We start from the raw sequence: 18,524 nt of genomic DNA, 5'->3' as shown, positions 1-18,524 counted from the left end.
GGAGCATTATAATGAACTCACGTTGATGTCTCGGCGACAAAATTTGCCTGATGTAAATCCTATGGAACCTAACCGGATCGCTATCTGGCGCCATCACCGCGTACTCAGATCAGTGGCCAGTTATTTACGCGAATTACACGACCTGTGCTTGGACTTCTAACACCGCATACTCAACAAACCTATCAACAGACTGCCGGCTCCCTGATACACAGAATGAGTTATGTATTAAGTTCCAAAAACGGACAAACATGCTATAATGTTTTGGCCCATCAGTGTACATAACTTTTTTAAAGTTTCTCGCCACCGTCACCAGTATGTACCGTCTCACTGGAGACCAACTGTGATACTCCGTGAATATGTATATTGCCTTTAGTATTCGAGAGCATTTAATTTGTTATGTTTCTCTTCCTTAGGCTTTCGTCCCTCTGTACATACATGGACTGGACGCCTACAACAACGAGGACTACCCCATGGTGACCCGCTACATGGAAGAATCTCTCGAGGAATACCTGCGAGCGGACGCGGATTGCAGAGCGTACTGCGAGGGCCCCTTCAACCACGGCTGGTTCCCCGACTTCACCTCCGCCATCTCCAGTGAGTTGCCAAGTCGCACCCCTCGCTAATACCCTTATTCGGCTTCCCGCTGAAGTTCACGCGGCCTCACGCGCCATATCGCATAACAAAACACTGGTGGATTTGCATGCATGTTCAGTGTCCCTCTCGAGGCAAACTGATTTCATTGCCGTAGTCGTAAAGTTGCATAAATGGCACCCACACCAATTGAAACTTACAGATTATCGACAATTCGATCTCATTGAATGTAAGATATAGACAACAAGCCAGATGTACCTCATATGAGACAGTTTCGTCTTTTCCAGATCATTACACTTACTGCCTAAAATGCAAGAGCAAGTGTACCGACAAAGTGAATACTGTCAATGGGGAAACGCATGACGATCTGCTGCAGAACCATTATCACTACCTGCAGTACGCATATTTCAAAGGTAAGATGAGAATTAAAGACAATGTTACTTAAGCTTGGTATATCTCCTAGTATTTCTCTCTTGACTTCTGGTACTTACAAAGAGACCACACGGTAATTGGATTTTTGTAATTTTGTATGCTTATGGTACGCGATGCTCAGAATGCAAAAATCAATTACTCAAAGCAGTGCGAAGCAATACTCAAAAAATCTTGAAAAAATCAACTTTGGAGTATTCCCAGCGTCTTTAATACCCTGAAGTGCAGTTGATTTTTCGACAGGCAGTGTGGCGTTGTTGTAGAATGGACACCTACCAAGAGGGTAGCGTGGATTCAAATCATGGCGATACAAAATTTTTAAATAAAAATATGTGTTCCGCCAGCAATTCACTGGAACGTCCAAAATGGTTAAGGATGGAAAAAATCTGTAGCGGACGAGGTTAGTAATCGTTGGTTCGAGTACTGTTTCTGGATTTTTTCCGGTTTTTTTCAGTTCAGTTTCAAATACCTACGTGATTTAAACATAAAATTCATTAAATGTATGCTAATTAACACATATATAAATGTATGATTCTGAAAAATGCACGTCTTCTTACTTCTAAAGACATGTCGCATACTAAATCCAGTTTTTATAGCAAATATAAATTCTTAATTACCGCTCTTTTAGAAAAGATTGTTAATAAAACATTTAAATTTAAAAAAATTACAAATTAATTTTGTTTCGTCTTTATGTATTTTATCCTTCATGGAGCACCTTTGTTTAAAAATCGACCACGGTCAGCAATCGAAACTTGGCCACTCACATTTCAGGCAAACACAGTACTACGTAGCCACGCTGCCTTTCGAAAAATCAGCCAATTAAGGTGGTAGTGATTAAAACACCGGATGTATATTAGAAAGAAGATGTACTCAGACAGTCTTCCAACCATTTTACTAAGGTTCACCGTTGCTTCACATACTCATTTCTCACGAATGCCCGAGCGATTTCTGCAAAAAAAGGTAGTCACCTACGATCTACTCTCTTCTGCAAGAAGGAAGTCAGTACCAAGACTAAGTTATCTATGTACCGTTCAATCTTTCGACCAACTTTGTTGTATGGGAGTGAAAGCTGGGTGGATTCAGGTTACCTTATCAACAAGGTTGAGGTTACGGATATGAAAGTAGCTAGGATGATTGCAGGTACTAGTAGATGGGAACAATGGCAGGAGGGTGTCCACAATGAGGAAATCAAAGAAAAACTGGGAATGAACTCTATAGATGTAGCAGTCAGGGCGAACAGGCTTAGATGGTGGGGTCATGTTACACGCATGGGAGAAGCAAGGTTACCCAAGAGACTCATGGGTTGAGCAGTAGAGGGTAGGAGGAGTCGGGGCAGACCAAGGAGAAGGTACCTGGATTCGGTTAAGAATGATTTTGAAGTAATAGGTTTAACATCAGAAGAGGCACCAATGTTAGCACTGAATAGGGGAACATAGAGGAATTTTATAAGGGGGCTATGCTCCAGACTGAACGCTGAAAGCCATAATCAATCTTAAATGATGATGATGATGATGATGATGAGGTAGTAGCCGATTTAAGGTACTAAAGACGTTCGGAAAACTTCAAAGTCGATTTTCTCGACAATTTTTTAGAAATACATCGAACTGCTGAGTACGATTGATGTTTGAGTTCTGAACTCTACATACTATAAATATAAAGAATTACAAAAATCCGATTGCCTTATTGTGCCCTTGTTAATCAAAACAGGCTATATAATAACTCCTATGTAATGAATTCCCTGACATACCTCGATCAAGAAAATGAAATTCTTGTACTGATTGATTTGATGTGACGGCCACGATTTACTCTCCTGCGCCAACCTCTTCATTTCAGAGATGCACCTACTTCTCAGTTATTTGTTGAATACATTGAAATATCTGTTCTCTTCAAAGTATTTGCTCCCTGCGGTTCCTTCCAATTATTCCCTGATGTCTTAACACATGTTCTATAGTCCTGTTCCTTCCAATAGTTACCGTTTTTCCCCACACTATTTTCTCACAGATTCTGCGGAAAACCTCTTTATCTTATCAGCGTACAGCAATCTTCTATAAAAGCACATCTCAAGCACCTCGATACTGTATTTTCCCCATTTTCCCAGAGTCTTTAATTCATGTAAATACTATGCTGTGCTGCAGACGAGCGTCCTCAGCAGTTCCGCGTTGTCTATACTTAGTTATAGTACACTTATTTTGTCAAAAAATGCTCTCTTTGTCTGTTTGCATCTGCTTCGCACGTTCTCTTCGCTTCATTCGTAATGCGTCCTTTTGCTTCCAAGGTTTCATAATTCTTTCACTTTGTTTCCTACGGGGTCCCTAATTTTTATGTTAAATTTGATGGCAATCTAATCTGTGCGATTCCTACGTCTCTACCATTCTGCTCCCGAAGAGAGCATGGAGTAAATGAACACCTTATTCTTTCAGTGCAATCTCTTGTTTCTTTTGTTTTTATCGCAATGGTCATTCCTCTCTATGGAAGGCGGAGGCAACAAAATATTTCGCCATTCAGAGTTGAAAGTTACAGAGTGAAATTCAATGGAAAGATTAATCTTCGCCGCATTAGAAATGACCTTGGCTTTAATGATTGCGATACTAACTAGCTTACCATATTCGTGACACTCTCTCCCTTACTAAATGATAACACAAAATAAGACACCCTTATTAGAACTTTTTCAGTGCCTTCTAACAATCCTCTCTGGTAAGGATCCCACACCGCATAGCAGTACTCTAGAAGTGGAGGGACTGGTGCAGTGGAAGTAATTTTTTCAGTGGATTAGTTGCTATTCCTACGAGTTCTGTTAATAACAGTGTTTGAGTGTCCTTCCATACAACATTTTTATATGATTGTTCCTATTTAAATTGTTCCTAACTGCAATCTGTAGATATTCAGTTGAAACAAGAACTTCTAAATTCGTGTCTTTTATCGCACAGAAGGAAGTCAAATGAGTTCTCTTAATATTCACGTGGAAGATCTCACATTATTATTATTCAGGCTCAACTGCAACTTTTCGAACCATTTAGATATCTTGTCTAAATCGTTTTGTAATTCATTTCGACTTGATAACTTTTCAAGATGGTAAAAGATGGGATGACCTTCAAATAATCTAAGATATTGTCTCCTACATCATTTGTTATTTGTTGAATATATTGAAATATCTGTCTCTCTTCACAGTATTTGCTCCCTGCGGTCCCTTCCAATTATTCCCTGACGTCTTAACACATGTTCTATAGTCCTGTTCCTTCCAATAGTTACCGTTTTTCCCCACACTATTTTCTCACAGATTCTGCGGAAAATCTCTTTATCTTATCAGCGCACAGCAATCTTCTATAAAAGCACATCTCAAGTACCTCGATACTGTATTTTTCCTATTTTCCCAAAGGCCTATCACACTTCTCTGGGGAACGCCAGATATAACTTCGTTTTCACTACATACTGTGATCTTTACAACAGGAAATGACTCTTAAATATCAGTTCAAAAAATGGCTCTGAGCACTATGGGACTTAACAGCTGTGGTCATCAGTCCCCTAGAACTATAACTACTTAAACGTAACTAACCTAAGGACATCACACACATCCATGCCCGAGGCAGGATTCGAACCTGCGACCGTAGCAGTCACGCGGTTCCGGACTGAGCGCCTTAACCGCGAGACCACCGCAGCCGGCTTAAATATCAGTTACTGACACTCTGCTTGCTTACAAAATTACGAGTCTGTATCTTACACCGTGTAGATCTTTCTTTCGCCTTACATACGGCTGACATTCACCGCGACTGTGTTGTAATAAACAGCAATTGTTTGCATCTCCTCTGTGAACAGTGAAGCCTTAGAGTTGGTACGGGGAGCAAGTCTTCCGGATCCGTTGTAGTTAGCTCCAAGTTCCAAGGATGAATGGTATTGTGTATTGTAATGATGTGAAACGACACAATTTACGGTTTATTAACTTACTTTTTATTTAAATAAAGTTTCATGCTGGTAGTTTACAGATATTGTCACATAACAGAAAAGAAATTTGGTCTACTACTAAAAGTAGTGTTTAATATTTGTGGACTAAATAAACCATTGGTTTCTAAATAAAAACTTATTTATGGAACACAAGGAGTTATCCTGAAGGAACTTTTTAGTTCGCTATGACATTTAGATTCTCAGGTACTTTCTTCCATACGGTAAGTGAGCAAATATTTTGGTAGCAGCTTTATTCGCCCCATTCTGAAACTAAGTCAGTTTAAATTAAGATTGTTTATGGGCGTTTTTTCTTCTAGTATTGTGATTATTGTTGGCATTATTCCTTCCCAGCTGTAATAACGGATCTTCCAAAATGAATGTTGAAATTTTAAATCTTTGTAGCATTTATTACATTCAACTTACGGTTATAAGTAACACGGCAAATGAAAGAGAAACTAAAACAGTTTTTCTTAGAAGTGTTCAATGTGAGCACCATTCGTCACTCGGCACACGTCGTTTCGGTAGACGAGTTCTTCCCAAACCTTGATCAGTGTGACTGGAGTAATTGTTACAACAACAGCTTCAGTCCTGTTTCTTAAGTAGGCTATAACGGCTAGTAGAGCAGGCATATACACATGGTCTGTGAAGCCCCAGAGGTAAAAATCTCATAGATTTAAATCGGGAGAACGTAGAGGCCATGCGAAACAAGCTCTGTCATCCGATACCTTCCAGCTCACCCAGCGGTCAGGTACAACATTCTGTGGTTCACCTTCATCCACTTGAGAAAAGAGCCATAGTTCTAGCTCATCACGATAAGAAACACCTGTTACAGTTGCTTTACCGAAAAAGAAAGGCCCATAAACTTTCATCCGGGATATGGCACAAAAAATATACAGTCAGACGAGTCTCGTTGCAGCTGTACCATGTCATGGGGGTTTGCGACCCCCAGATGCATACATTATGTGTGTTCACATTTCCACTTAGGTGAAATGTCGATTCATAATTGACGACGACACGATCTAGAAAACCTTCATCGTCATGCACCAACATTTTGATTGCAAAGATGGCATGTAAACTGTATTCTGTAGGCTCTACTGCTTGTAACAACTGCTAACAATAAGGACTTAGTTGTAAGCATCTCCTTAAAAGTCTCTAAAGATATGTCACTGGAATGGCTATTTCACGAGTAGCCTTCTAGCCTTCTGATTTGATTTCTTGTGGCTACACGTGAAGACATCTCTCGTTCAACACATTCTTCGGTCACTCTTGGCCGTCCCGTATTTTTCGCTTCGCAAAGACAGCCGGTGTCTTCAAACTCACAATACCATCTACGTATGTTATTATCACTTGGAGGATTACAATGGAACTAAATACGGACCGCACGTTACACTGTAACAACAGATTCAGTCCCTGCATACTGTAAAACGCAAAAAAAAACACTCTTTTCAGATGCTAGAAAGCCTTCTGAACCGGACAGATCTGGGGATGTTGTTAGCCTCAGGAGCATGCAGACAGTTTAGAGAGACATGTGACATCTGAGGACGAGTATTGTCATGTTGAAAAATGGTACCACGAAACTGTCGCATGAGGGGTAACACATGAGGGTGCGTGACGTACATTGTGCCGTCAGAGTTTCCTCAATCACTACCAGCCCTGACGTCAAGTCGTACCCGATGTCTCGCCACGGCTTGACGCCAGGAGTAGCACCGACGTGCCTTTCCTAAAGAATGGAAAAATGGGAATTCTCCCAATGTTGGCGCCATACTCGCATACAATAGTCATTCGGGGAAGTTCAGCTGATACGGTAAAAAATAGAATGTTAAATTACTTGTTCTCAGATGGTAGGCGCAGATTTGAACGCATTACGATGTGCTTGGTGTACAAGACGTCGCTTCTCCCTTGTGGTGGTCATGCAGTGCAAAAAATGGCTCTGAGCACTATGGGACTTAACATCTGTGGTCATCAGTCCCCTAGAACTTAGAACTACTTAAACCTAACTAACCTAAGGACATCACACACATCCATGCCCGAGGCAGGATTCGAACCTGCGACCGTAGCAGTCACGCGGTTCCAGACTGAAGCGCCTAGAACCGCACGGCCACACCGGCCGGCATTTAGTGCAACATGCTCGTGGTCGTGCGGTAGCGTTCTCGCTTCCCACGCCCGAGTTCCCGGGTTCGATTCCCGGCGGGGTCAGGGATTTTCTCTGCCTCGTGATGGCTGGGTGTTGTGTGATGTCCTTAGGTTAGTTAGGTTTAAGTAGTTCTAAGTTCTAGGGGACGTATGACCATAGATATTAAGTCCCATAGTGCTCAGAGCCATTTGAACCAGTGCAACATGGCGCATCTGTCACATTCGAATGCCTCACAAATTTCGATATTGCACAATCCGGTCCACCAGCCAAATTGTGACCCACAATGAGTCAGCTTCAAAACTACACTCATGCTCATAAATTACGGATAATTGCAGAATGTGGCGCCACACAACATGTACTACACAAAACTGGCGCTAATAGCATAGGCACATAGGAAACACACACGACACAGATCTGTAAGTCCACAGTATTGGTGATGAGGTGAGAAAACCGTCCGAAACAAATGTGCTACAAAACTCCACTGTTTCCTGCGCATGTACCCCGACGTCAATATGGGATATGATCACCATGTACACGTACACAGGCCGCACAACGGGTTGCATACACTGGATCAGGTATTCGAGCAGCTGCTGGGCTGTAGCCTCCCATTCTCGCACCAGTGCCTGTCGGAGCTCTTGAAGTGTCCTAGGAGTCTGAAGAAGTGCAGTGATACATCGACCGAAAGCATCCCAGACGAGCTCAATGGGGTTTAGGTCTGGAGAACAGGCAGGCCACTCCATTCGCCTGATATCTCCTGTTTCAAGGTACTCCTCCACGATGGCAGCTCGGTAGGTCCGTGCGTTATCATCCATCAGGACGAAGGAGGGACTCACTGCACCCCTGAAAAGGCGGACATACTGGTGCAAAAGACGTCCCGATATACCTGACCTGTTACAGTTCCTCTGTCAAAGACATGCAGGGGTGTACGTGCACCAATCATAATCCCAGCTCACACCATCAAACCACGACCTCCATACAGGTCCCTTTCAAGGACATTAAGGGGTTAGTATCTGATTCCTGGTTCAAGCCAGATGAAAACCCAGCGAGAATCACTGTTCAGACTATACCTGGGCTCGTCGGTGAACATAACCTGGGACCACTGTTCCAATGGCCATGTATTGTGTTCTTGACACCAGGCTCTACGGACTCTCCTGTGACCAGGGCTCAGTGGAATGCACCTTGCAGGTCTCCAGGCGAATAAACCATGTCTGTTCAGTCGTCTGTGGACTGTGTGTCTGGAGACAACTGTTCCAGTGGCTGCGGTAAGGTCCTGCGAAAGGCTACCTGCAGTACTCCGTGGCCGTCTGCGGGCACTGATGGTGAGATATCGGTCTTCTTGTAGTGTTGTAGACTGTGGACGTCCCGTACTGTAGCGCCTGGACTCGTTTCCTGTCTGCCATAATCACACTTTGTGGTACACGGAGGGCCCGTGTTACGATCTGCTGTGTTTCACCAGCCTCCAGTCGCCCTAGTATCCTACCCCTCATAAAGTCATCAATATGTGTTCTTTGAGCCATTTTCAACTCACAGTCCCCACATTAGCACGTCTGAAAACGGCTGCACACTTACTCGATGCACCGTACTCTGACATGCACCAACACACCTCTGCTGATGTGGACTGCTGCCAGCGCCACCGTGCGACGACTGCAGGTCAAATGCACCGCATGGTCATACCCCGAGATGATTTAAACCCACAAACCGCCCATCAGAGCGTTGTTTCACCATTTACCAGCATTATCCTTAATTTCTGAGCACCAGTGTATGTCAGATGTTAACAATGTTGTATAGCGCGTGTACATGTCGTCTCCACGTCCTTTACAGAGATGAATCAACATCTGACATTGTTTACGCCCCTTATATATCCTACCAGGCCTCGAACAACGCTAAACGTTAACAACAGCAATGCAGTGAAGTGGCCTTCTACCTATGCCAGTGTATTACATAATCATTTATATAGCCGCCGATGGTGTGTGTGTTTACTCAGTTACATTGACGTTCAACCCTGTCTTGTGGGTGTTCCACTTTGTTTTGGCAGGCAATGTATTTAATTCTTTGACCATTTATCTACAAGACGATCTCACGGGTTACCAAACATTCCAATATCAGGCTTTAGCCCAATCAAAATTTGGTTCTTTCAGATTAATTAGGTCAGAATATTATGTCACTATTGAATCAAAGTAACCACGTTAACTCTCTGATTTGCTTCTCTAAAAGACTTATAATGACAAGATATGGAAAAACAGCTGATATTAATTTTTAAGAGATACCGTAATGTGTTTTCTCCAACTTAAATACTCATCACTGTGTATAGCCAAACATTTTGAAAAATCTATCTCACTTCCTGACTCTTGCCCATACTCTAAATGTGTCAATGGTGCAACACGCTTTGATGTGCGTTACAGCGTATGCTACCTTTTTTAATTAAACGAGATATCATTTGCAAAAATACAGTCAATAATTATTTCAAACGTTATTTACAGTTTTCCCTATTCCTGGCAGCCCATTGTGGTTGGTAATAATACTTTTCTCATCTAAAAAGGAGCTAACTCTGCTTGATGTGTTTTTAGTCGAAGATTTTTAAGTACTGAGATGAGCCAATACAATATGACCACTGCCCACCGAAAGACAGAAGGCTGCCTGGAAAGGGTGTTTCAAAAATGACCGGTATATTTGAAACGGCAATACAAACTAAACGAGCAGCGATAGAAATACACCGTTTGTTGCAATATGCTTGGGACAACAGTACATTGTCAGGCAGACAAACTTTCGAAATTAAAGTAGTTACAATTGTCAACAACAGATGGCGCTGCGGTCTGGGAAACTCTATAGTACGATATTTTCCACATATCCACCATGCGTAGCAATAATATGGCGTAGTCTCTGAATGAAATTACCCGAAACCTTTGACAACGTGTCTGGCGGAATGGCTTCACATGCAGATGAGATGTACTGCTTCAGCTGTTCAATTGTTTCTGGATTCTGGCGGTACACCTGGTCTTTCAAGTGTCCCCACAGAAAGAAGTCACAGGGGTTCATGCCTGGCGAATAGGGAGGCAAATCCACGCCACCTCCTGTATGTTTCGGACAGCCCAAAGCAATCACACGATTATCGAAATATTCATTCAGGAAACTAAAGACGTCGGCCGTGCGATGTGGCCGGGCACCATTTTGCATAAACCACGAGGTGTTCGCAGTGTCGTCTAAGGCAGTTTGTACCGCCACAAATTCACGAAGAATGTCCAGATAGCGTGATGCAGTAATCGTTTCGGATCTGAAAAATGGGCCAATGATTCCTTTGGAAGAAATGGCGGCCCAGACCAGTACTTTTTGAGCATGCAGGGACGATGGGACTGCAACATGGGGCTTTTCGGTTCCCCATATGCGCCAGTTCTGTTTATTGACGAAGCCATCCAGGTAAAAACAAGCTTCGTCAGTAAACCAAATGCTGCCCACATGCATATCGCCGTCATCAATCCTGTGCACTATATCGTTAGCGAATGTCTCTCATGCAGCAATGGTAGCGGCGCTGAGGGGTTGCCGCGTTTGAATTTTGTATGGATAGAGGTGTAAACTCTGGCGCATGAGACGATACGTGGACGCTGGCGTCATTTGGACCGCAGCTGCAACACGGCGAACGGAAACCCGAGGCCGCTGTTGGATCACCTGCTGCACTAGCTGCGCGTTGCCCTCTGTGGTTGCCGTACGCGGTCGCCCTACCTTTCCAGCACGTTCATCCGTCACGTTCCCAGTCTGTTGAAATTTTTCAAACAGATCCTTTATTGTATCGCTTTTCGGTCCTTTGGTTACATTAAACCTCCGTTGAAAACTTCGTCTTGTTGCAACAACACTGTGTTCTAGGCGGTGGAATTCCAACACCAGAAAAATCCTCTGTTCTAAGGAATAAACCATGTTGTCCAGAGCACACTTGCACGTTGTGAACAGAACACGCTTACAGCAGAAAGACGACGTACAGAATGGCGCACCCACAGACTGCGTTGTCTTCTATATATTTCACATCACTTGCAGCGCCATCTGTTGTTGAAAATTGTAACTACTGTAATTTCGAAAGTTTGTCCGCCTAAAAATGTACTGTTGTCCCAACCATATTGCAACAAACGGTGTATTTCTATCGCTGCTCGTTTAGTTTTTATTGCCGTTTCAAATATACTGGTCATTTTTGAAACACCCTGTACCTTATTTAGCAGCACGTGGCGCGGTAAGCGGCGAAGCTGGTTGCCTGATCGCGTGCTGCTGTCGTGCGCATCTATGGAATGTGGTAGAAGGACGGTGAAATCACTTGTAGGTTACAAGATGTCGGACGCCCACGCCTCATCACTGCACGGCTTGCCCTTTATGTAAAAGTGGATAGGTTGCAACGTGGCATTTTGACGATAGTGTACATTACTGGTGCAGCCTCATGGTTTTTGGAGTTTATCTTTTGGTGTGCAGTGTCGAACATTGGGCTTGGCAGCAGTTGACCCCTACGTGTTCCCATTTTGACCCAACGACACAGTCAGTTACGATTGCAGTGGGTAGGGGATCATCGCAACTGGCGTGTCCGGATACGCAGTCATCCAAGCAAACGGATGCTCGAAACATTCACCGCGCCACAGATACAGGCCTGTGAAGGGAGTATTATGCGATGGGGAACATGCACATGAGCTCCCACTGGAACTGCGCTATTAATTAAAGACACAATGATAGTCGTGTATTAGGTGAACATTACTAAGAATCATCAGCATCCCTTCATGTTTCATGTCTTCCCCACTGGTGATAGTACACGGCTGGCCATTAAAATTGCTACACAACGAAGATGACGTGCTACAGACGCGAAATTTAACCGACAGGAACAAGATGCTGTGATGTGAAAATCATTAGCTTTTCAAAGCATTCACACAAGGTTGGTGCCGGTGGCGACACCTACAACGTGCTGTCATGAGGAAAGTTTCCAACCGATTTCTCATACACAAACAGCAGCTGACCGGCGTTGCCTTGTGAAACGTTTTTGTGAAGCCTCGTGTAAGGAGCAGAAATGCGTACCATCACGTATCCGACTTTGATAAAGGTAGAATTGTAGCCTATCGCGATTGCGGTTTATCGTATCGCGACATTGCTGCTCGCGTTGGTCGAGATCCAATGACTGTTAGCAGAACATGGAATCGGTGGGTTCAGGAGGGTAATGCAGAACGCCGTCCTGGATCTCAACGGCCTCGTATCACTAGCAGTCGAGATGACAGGCATCTCATTCGCATGGCTGTAACGTATCGTGCAGCCACGTCTCGATCCCTGATTCAACAGATGGGGACGTATGGAAGACAACAACCATCTGCAAGAACAGTTCGACGACGTTTTCACCAGCATACCAACATACCCTTGACGCTGCATCACAGACAGGAGCGCCTGCCATGGTGTACTCAACGACGAACCTGAGTGCACGAATGGCAAAATGTCATTTTTTCGGATGAATCCAAGTTCTGTTTACAGCATCATGATGGTCTCATCAGTGTTTGGCGACATCGCGGTGAACGCACATTGGAAGCGTGTATTCGTCATCGCCATACTGGCGTATCACCCGGTGTGATGGTATGGGGTGCCATCGGTAACACGCCCCGTCAGCCCTTGTTCGCAATGACGGCACTTTGAACAGTGGACGTTACATTTCAGATGTGTTACGACCAGTGGCTCTACTCTTCATTCGATCCCTGTGAAAGCCTACATTTCAGCAGGATAATGCATGACCGAATGTTGCAGGTCCTGTATGGGCCTTTCTGGATACAGAAAATATGTTCGACTGCTGCCCTGGTCAGCAAATTCTCCAGATATGTCACCAGTTTAAAACGTCTGGTCAATGGTGGCCGAGCAACTGGCTCGTCACAGTAAGCCAGAGACTACTCTTGATGAACTGTGGTATCGTGTAGAAGCTGCATGGGCAGCTGTACCTGTACACGCCATTCAAGCTCTGTTTGACTCAATGCCCAGACGTACCAAGGCCGTTATTACGGCCAGAGGTGGTTGTTGTGTGTACTGATTTCTCAGGATCTATGCACCAAAATTGCTTGAAAATGTAACCACATGTCAGTTCTAGTATAATATATTTGTTCAATGAATACCCGTTTATCATCTGCATTTCTTCTTGGTGTAGTAATTTAAATGGCCAGTAGTGTAAATGCTATAGAGCCATCTTGGTTGCTACCGGCCGCCATCACCGCGTACGCAAATCAGCGGCCAGGTATTTACGCGAATTACATAACCTGTGCGTTGACACCTAATACCATATACCTCCAAAAGCCTACCAACAAACTGTTGGATCCATGTTACGCAGAATCAGTGACGTATTTCGTTCCAAAGACGGAAAAACAAGCTGTTAAGCAAGTGCTCATAATGTTTTGGATTGTCAGTGTATTTCTTCTCATCACTCTTTCGTATATCGTGGGTTGATGTCTGTGTTGTTCATTTTCTAATTCCTAGAATGGTTTGTCGAACCAAAATAAGAACTTCTTCACCTGATTTTCTCCGGAAAGCCTCCGAGTTCAGCCACCCGAGCTTCCCTCATGGGCTGAATCCAAGCGTCAACTTGTTATTGGCTCGATGCCATTTTTTACAAACTACACACGGACATTCAATGATACTGAGGCGCTAACTGCGTCGGAAGTGTAGATATAGAGGGAAGTTTGACTTCATCATATCCTAAGAGCTAAAAGTTTGTGTCTTATAGGACAATATTATGAGCCGAAAACCTAAACAGTCACTTCGAGATAGATGATTTGATGTCGAACTGCACACTAAATGTTGAAGTCAAGTTCCCAGCACGCAATATCTACTTGCCAAAAATGACTAACTCGCGACACTCTCCACCAGAAGCAAATTAATTTAATTTCAATATCAGCCGTGTGGCTGAGTAAGACACTACGTTGTCCTAGGAGTGCGAGTCTATAGTGTTGTGGGGAGCTTCTGAGGAGTTCAGTAAGAGCGGAGGCCGGTAGTTGAGAAGCGCTCACAAGACAACCTGTAAGTGAAAGGCTGATGATATGTTTCGAGTTCTAGTCAGGCACAGACCTCTAATTTGCCAAGAAGTTTCAAAATATAACACACTGCGCAGCAGTATGACAATTCAAATTGGGTCGGCCGTTGTCACCGAGCGGTTCTAGGCGCTTCAGTCCGGAACCGCGCTGCTGCTACGGTCGCAGGTTCGAATCCTGCCTCGGGCATGGGTGTGGTGGTGTCCTTAGGTTACTTAGGTTTAAGTAGTTCTAAGTTCTAGGGGACTGATGACCTCAGATGTTAAGTCCCATAGTACTCAGAGCCATCTGAACCATTTCAACAATTAAAATTGCTATTACATATGTATTTTATTTTGCGCTCCTTAACACGCCATACTTCGTGTCTGTAGGTGAAAGGATTGTGTGTTTATTGAGTGCAGAAATACTTATTTTCATTTTGAATCTCCAGGGTCTCCATACAAGTGATATCCAGCAAGTCACGCCCGTCATAACCCTGATTGTGTAGTAAAGAACTAACGGAACTCTCCCTCTTCGTCAGTAAAAATATGTCGTATTAGAATAGATATGTTTAGCGAAAGAAGTTTTTTCTGCAAGGCGCACACTCACTAAATTGGTTAGGTTGAAGATATGACGTTGTGGAGTATGGATTTAACTCTGTGAAAATTTGAAAATAAATAATCTGTGGTATACTAACGGACGTGAACAAGACAATATATGCAGAAACCGTTATTTGCGAAATTTATTTTCAAATAAAGGTAAAGTCGCATTCCATCTCAAATAAATATTGATTACCATAAATATCATAATTAATTTTACATAAGTGAAATCGTATTTTTCACTAGATTGTAAATGACTTCCTGAAATTTCAGAAAGTGGCGGGAAGACGAGAAGTATTTCACACTCGGTCCTCATTCACGAATACTTACACATTATAAGTCTGTCGGTTATTCACAAATAAAAACTTTTGAAAGGTGTGTTTTAATCACATAACTTACGAAACGTACTTAGTGTCCTAAAGTCGTTGATTTAATCAACAACGTGTATCTAGATATATATTTACGGAGATGAATGTCATCAAAATAACATTGAATTAAAGGTAATCTGTGAAAGTCAGTGTTTATTCAGGCCGGCTCTCGTGCGCCTGAATACTGGAATGCTTTTACATTTCAAACGCTGCGGAGGCGAAACGGCTTCATCACTCTTCCGCGCAAATGCCATCCATTCCGCAGCTCCAAACTGACCTTATGCCTTCCCCTTTCCTCTTCGTTGGCTCTCATCGCAGCTTGTCTTGGTTCTTGAAAATTTTCGGTGTCTCTTGTAAGTGCAACCCTCTTTTGTGTATTCGTGCCTGTCGCATTTCGGCTTTTTTTTTTTTCGAGATACATTTTAATTTTCCGTGTCTCATAAAGTCCCCTCAGGGGCATGCTTCATCATATAATGGTAAGGTTCTGGTTGTATAACGTACTATGGTAAGGTTCTGGCTGTATATCGTACTATTGTAAATCATCTTTTTACCTAAGTTTCAGATAGTAAACTATCCGTATTACGAAAAACCTTCTGTCCCCGTTTCATGCATTGCAAACGTACCAGAAAAGCACCCTCGTTCAGATTACACGATTTGCCTTTATGTCATCCGTATTGTGTCTGATAAAACATTTAACCTGATTCGAATAAACAATAACAGTCATGGCTTTTCTGAGTGAGTGATGAACTGAATCTGTAAGAGGCATTCAAATGAAAACGAAACAGAGGCGAAAAATTATTGAATTGTTCATTAATTCAAAAGTAATCGCCGTAACTTTAAAACCATTTACTCCACCGTAAGATAAGACGGTCCATGTTCTCAATGAAAAATTTTTGCAGCTGCCTACACAACCATGATTGTGCCCAGGAGTGCAACTCCTTGTCCGAAGCAAATCGACAGACACAAATGTCTCTTCAGGACCCCAAAAATATGAGAATTGTTTGAGGAGTGACAAGGATTGTATGGAAGATATGTAAGGACGTCTCAGCAAAAGTTCTGCAAAATATTTTTTCAGCTTCAACGTTTTGTTAACAAGAAAAAACAGCAAATTTATTAAAGTTCTTAAAGCGTTTATTAACGATTCTGCAACTGTTGACAAAATCGTATAAACAGTTTGACTTCATCATATCCTAAGAGCTAAAATTTTGTCTCTTATAGGAGTATATTATGAGCTGAAAAACTAAACAGTCACTTGGTGATGGATTGTTTGATGCCTCACTGCACACTAAATGCTGAAGTCAGGTTTCCAGCCCCGTTGCGGATATATATATTGCAACTGTTGACAGAATCATTAATAAATGATTTAATGAATTCTGCAGAATAGTCGAAACAACCTTGGCAACATGTGCGCTGGCCCTCTGAGAGAAGGGGACAGAGTTAATGCTACCTCACCCGTTGGTAATTAATATTCGCTATGGATACATTCTGACATTTTTCAGAAATTGCAGCGCGCCATCAGTGTCAGGAATGTTGACAGGCCGTTGTCATGCTGTTGCAGGATAATGCCCGCCCACATGTTGCCAAGGTTGTTTCGATTACGGTGCATGCGTTTCGCTGAGAAGCCCTTACACATCCTCCATACAGTTCAGATCTCTCCCCATGCGAATTCCATATTTTTTGAGCGTGTGGGGCGCTGCAGTCATGGACTGTGCGGCTCGTCCCGGTGGAGGTTCGAGTCCTCCCTCGGGCATGGGTGTGTGTGTTTGTCCTTATGATAATTTAGGTTAAGTATTGTGTAAGCTTAGAGACTGATGGCCCTAGCAGTTAAGTCCCATAAGATTTCACACACTTTTTTAAGACGTCCGTAGCCATTGTTTTTGGTTCAAATGGCTCTGAGCACTATGGGACTTAACATCTTACGTAATCAGTCCCCTATAACTTAGAACTACTTAAACCTAACTAACCTAAGGACATCACACACATCCATGCCCGAGGCAGGATTCGAACCTGCGACCGTAGCCGTCCCGCGGTTGCAGACTGCAGTGCCTAGAACCGCACGGCCACCGCTGCCGGCGCCATTGTTTTTCTTCTTGTTTTGGTTGCACCTTCTAGATCATGGCTTGTCGTCTGGATTGTTTGCAGATTTGTGTCTTTCCTGTATTTGAATTCGGGAATTGCACGTTCAAAAAGGTGGTATGTTTAGTCGGGGTGGTTGCCAAGTAGGTGCTTGAAAAACCAAGAATGTGATACAGTAAAACGACTACGCTACGTATCAAGAAAATTTCGAGAAAATGTTTTTCAGTGATTAGTGACTTAACATATTACGACTTTCTTCATATACAAGGATCATTGTGAAAGTAAAGAACGCGTCTTTCTCCAGACATTTTTATTCAAGATAATGGAAGAAAACTTACTTTAGAACATATTATGATATCTTAGCTATTAATCTACGTGGATGTCGTTCAGATTTAAACATTGTTCATAGCGCTCCAAAAGCTTTTCTATGCCTCATTCATGCGTAGTTTCTGACGACTTGTTGAAGCAGTCACTAAAGTCCTCTTTCAGTTTTATATAATTTCCACACTGTTTTCTGCCACAAAATTCTTCACTTTAGGAAAAAGACGGTTATTACTCTGGGCCACGTCCGGGTAATAGGTTGGATGTTCAAAATCTTCCCACTTAAACTGCTGAAACAAATCCTTCGCCTTACTCCTGCACTTTTACGGGAAATCCATTTCTCGTCACCAGTTAGATGAGGTTAAAAACGGCCTCACCATCCTTGTCGTACCGAATAAGAAAAGTCAGTTCAGATCCCAATGGTTGTTTTTTGTATTCAACTGTCAAAAGTCGAGGGAACCACCTGACCACTAACCATAATTTGATAAACAGCTGGTCTTGAAATTTCAGGAAAGCAGAAGCTCATCCATTAATTTTGAAACGCCTATCGTGTTGAATTTTTTCCGCAGCCATTGATTTTGATTTCGCCAGTCACAACTGAAGCACAGACTGATCGGTCTGCATCATGCTTTTAAACACTGTACATCATTTTCGAACAGAAGATTTGTTCATCACATTTCCATATACTTCGGTTACCTGTCAGTGAATGTCTGTATTACACCACGAACCTTGTGGCAGTTCCTACCCCTGCATAACTAATAACGGTAAGATACGGAATGTTCCTGCCGTGACACATTACTGCGTCCTAACAGCGTTAGTTATTCTTATCGAACTGTTGCATGTGAAGAACTACGTTGAGTACTTGTCGAGAAAACACTCCAGCATTTTCTCCAGATCTCCTGCTAGCGTGACTTGGGAGAAGTATCCTTACCTCGTGTCTTCTGTAGTTGTCTCGTCGTTCAAATGGCTCTGAGCACTATGGGACTTAACTTCTGAGGTCATCAGTCCCCTAGAAATTAGAACTACTTAAACCTAACTAACCTAAGGACATGACACACATCCATACCCG

General features: G+C 42.9%; 1 protein-coding gene across 1 annotated transcript in view; it reads left to right on the top strand.

Moving 5' to 3' along the window:
• The window catches only part of LOC126299002 (endoplasmic reticulum protein SC65-like), a 419,949-nt gene that overhangs the window by 265,357 nt on the left and 136,068 nt on the right, over window positions 1-18,524 (top strand). Inside the window, exons 3-4 of the mRNA XM_049990633.1 lie at window positions 414-594; window positions 879-1,004. Of these exons, the coding sequence (XP_049846590.1) occupies window positions 414-594; window positions 879-1,004 (307 nt within the window). The remainder of the gene's footprint in view (window positions 1-413; window positions 595-878; window positions 1,005-18,524) is intronic.

This window comes from Schistocerca gregaria, chromosome X, assembly GCF_023897955.1.
Source record: "Schistocerca gregaria isolate iqSchGreg1 chromosome X, iqSchGreg1.2, whole genome shotgun sequence".
Lineage (NCBI taxonomy): Eukaryota > Metazoa > Arthropoda > Insecta > Orthoptera > Acrididae > Schistocerca > Schistocerca gregaria.
Note: the sequence above shows the minus strand (reverse complement) of the source record. Positions and strands in the feature narration are given on the sequence as shown.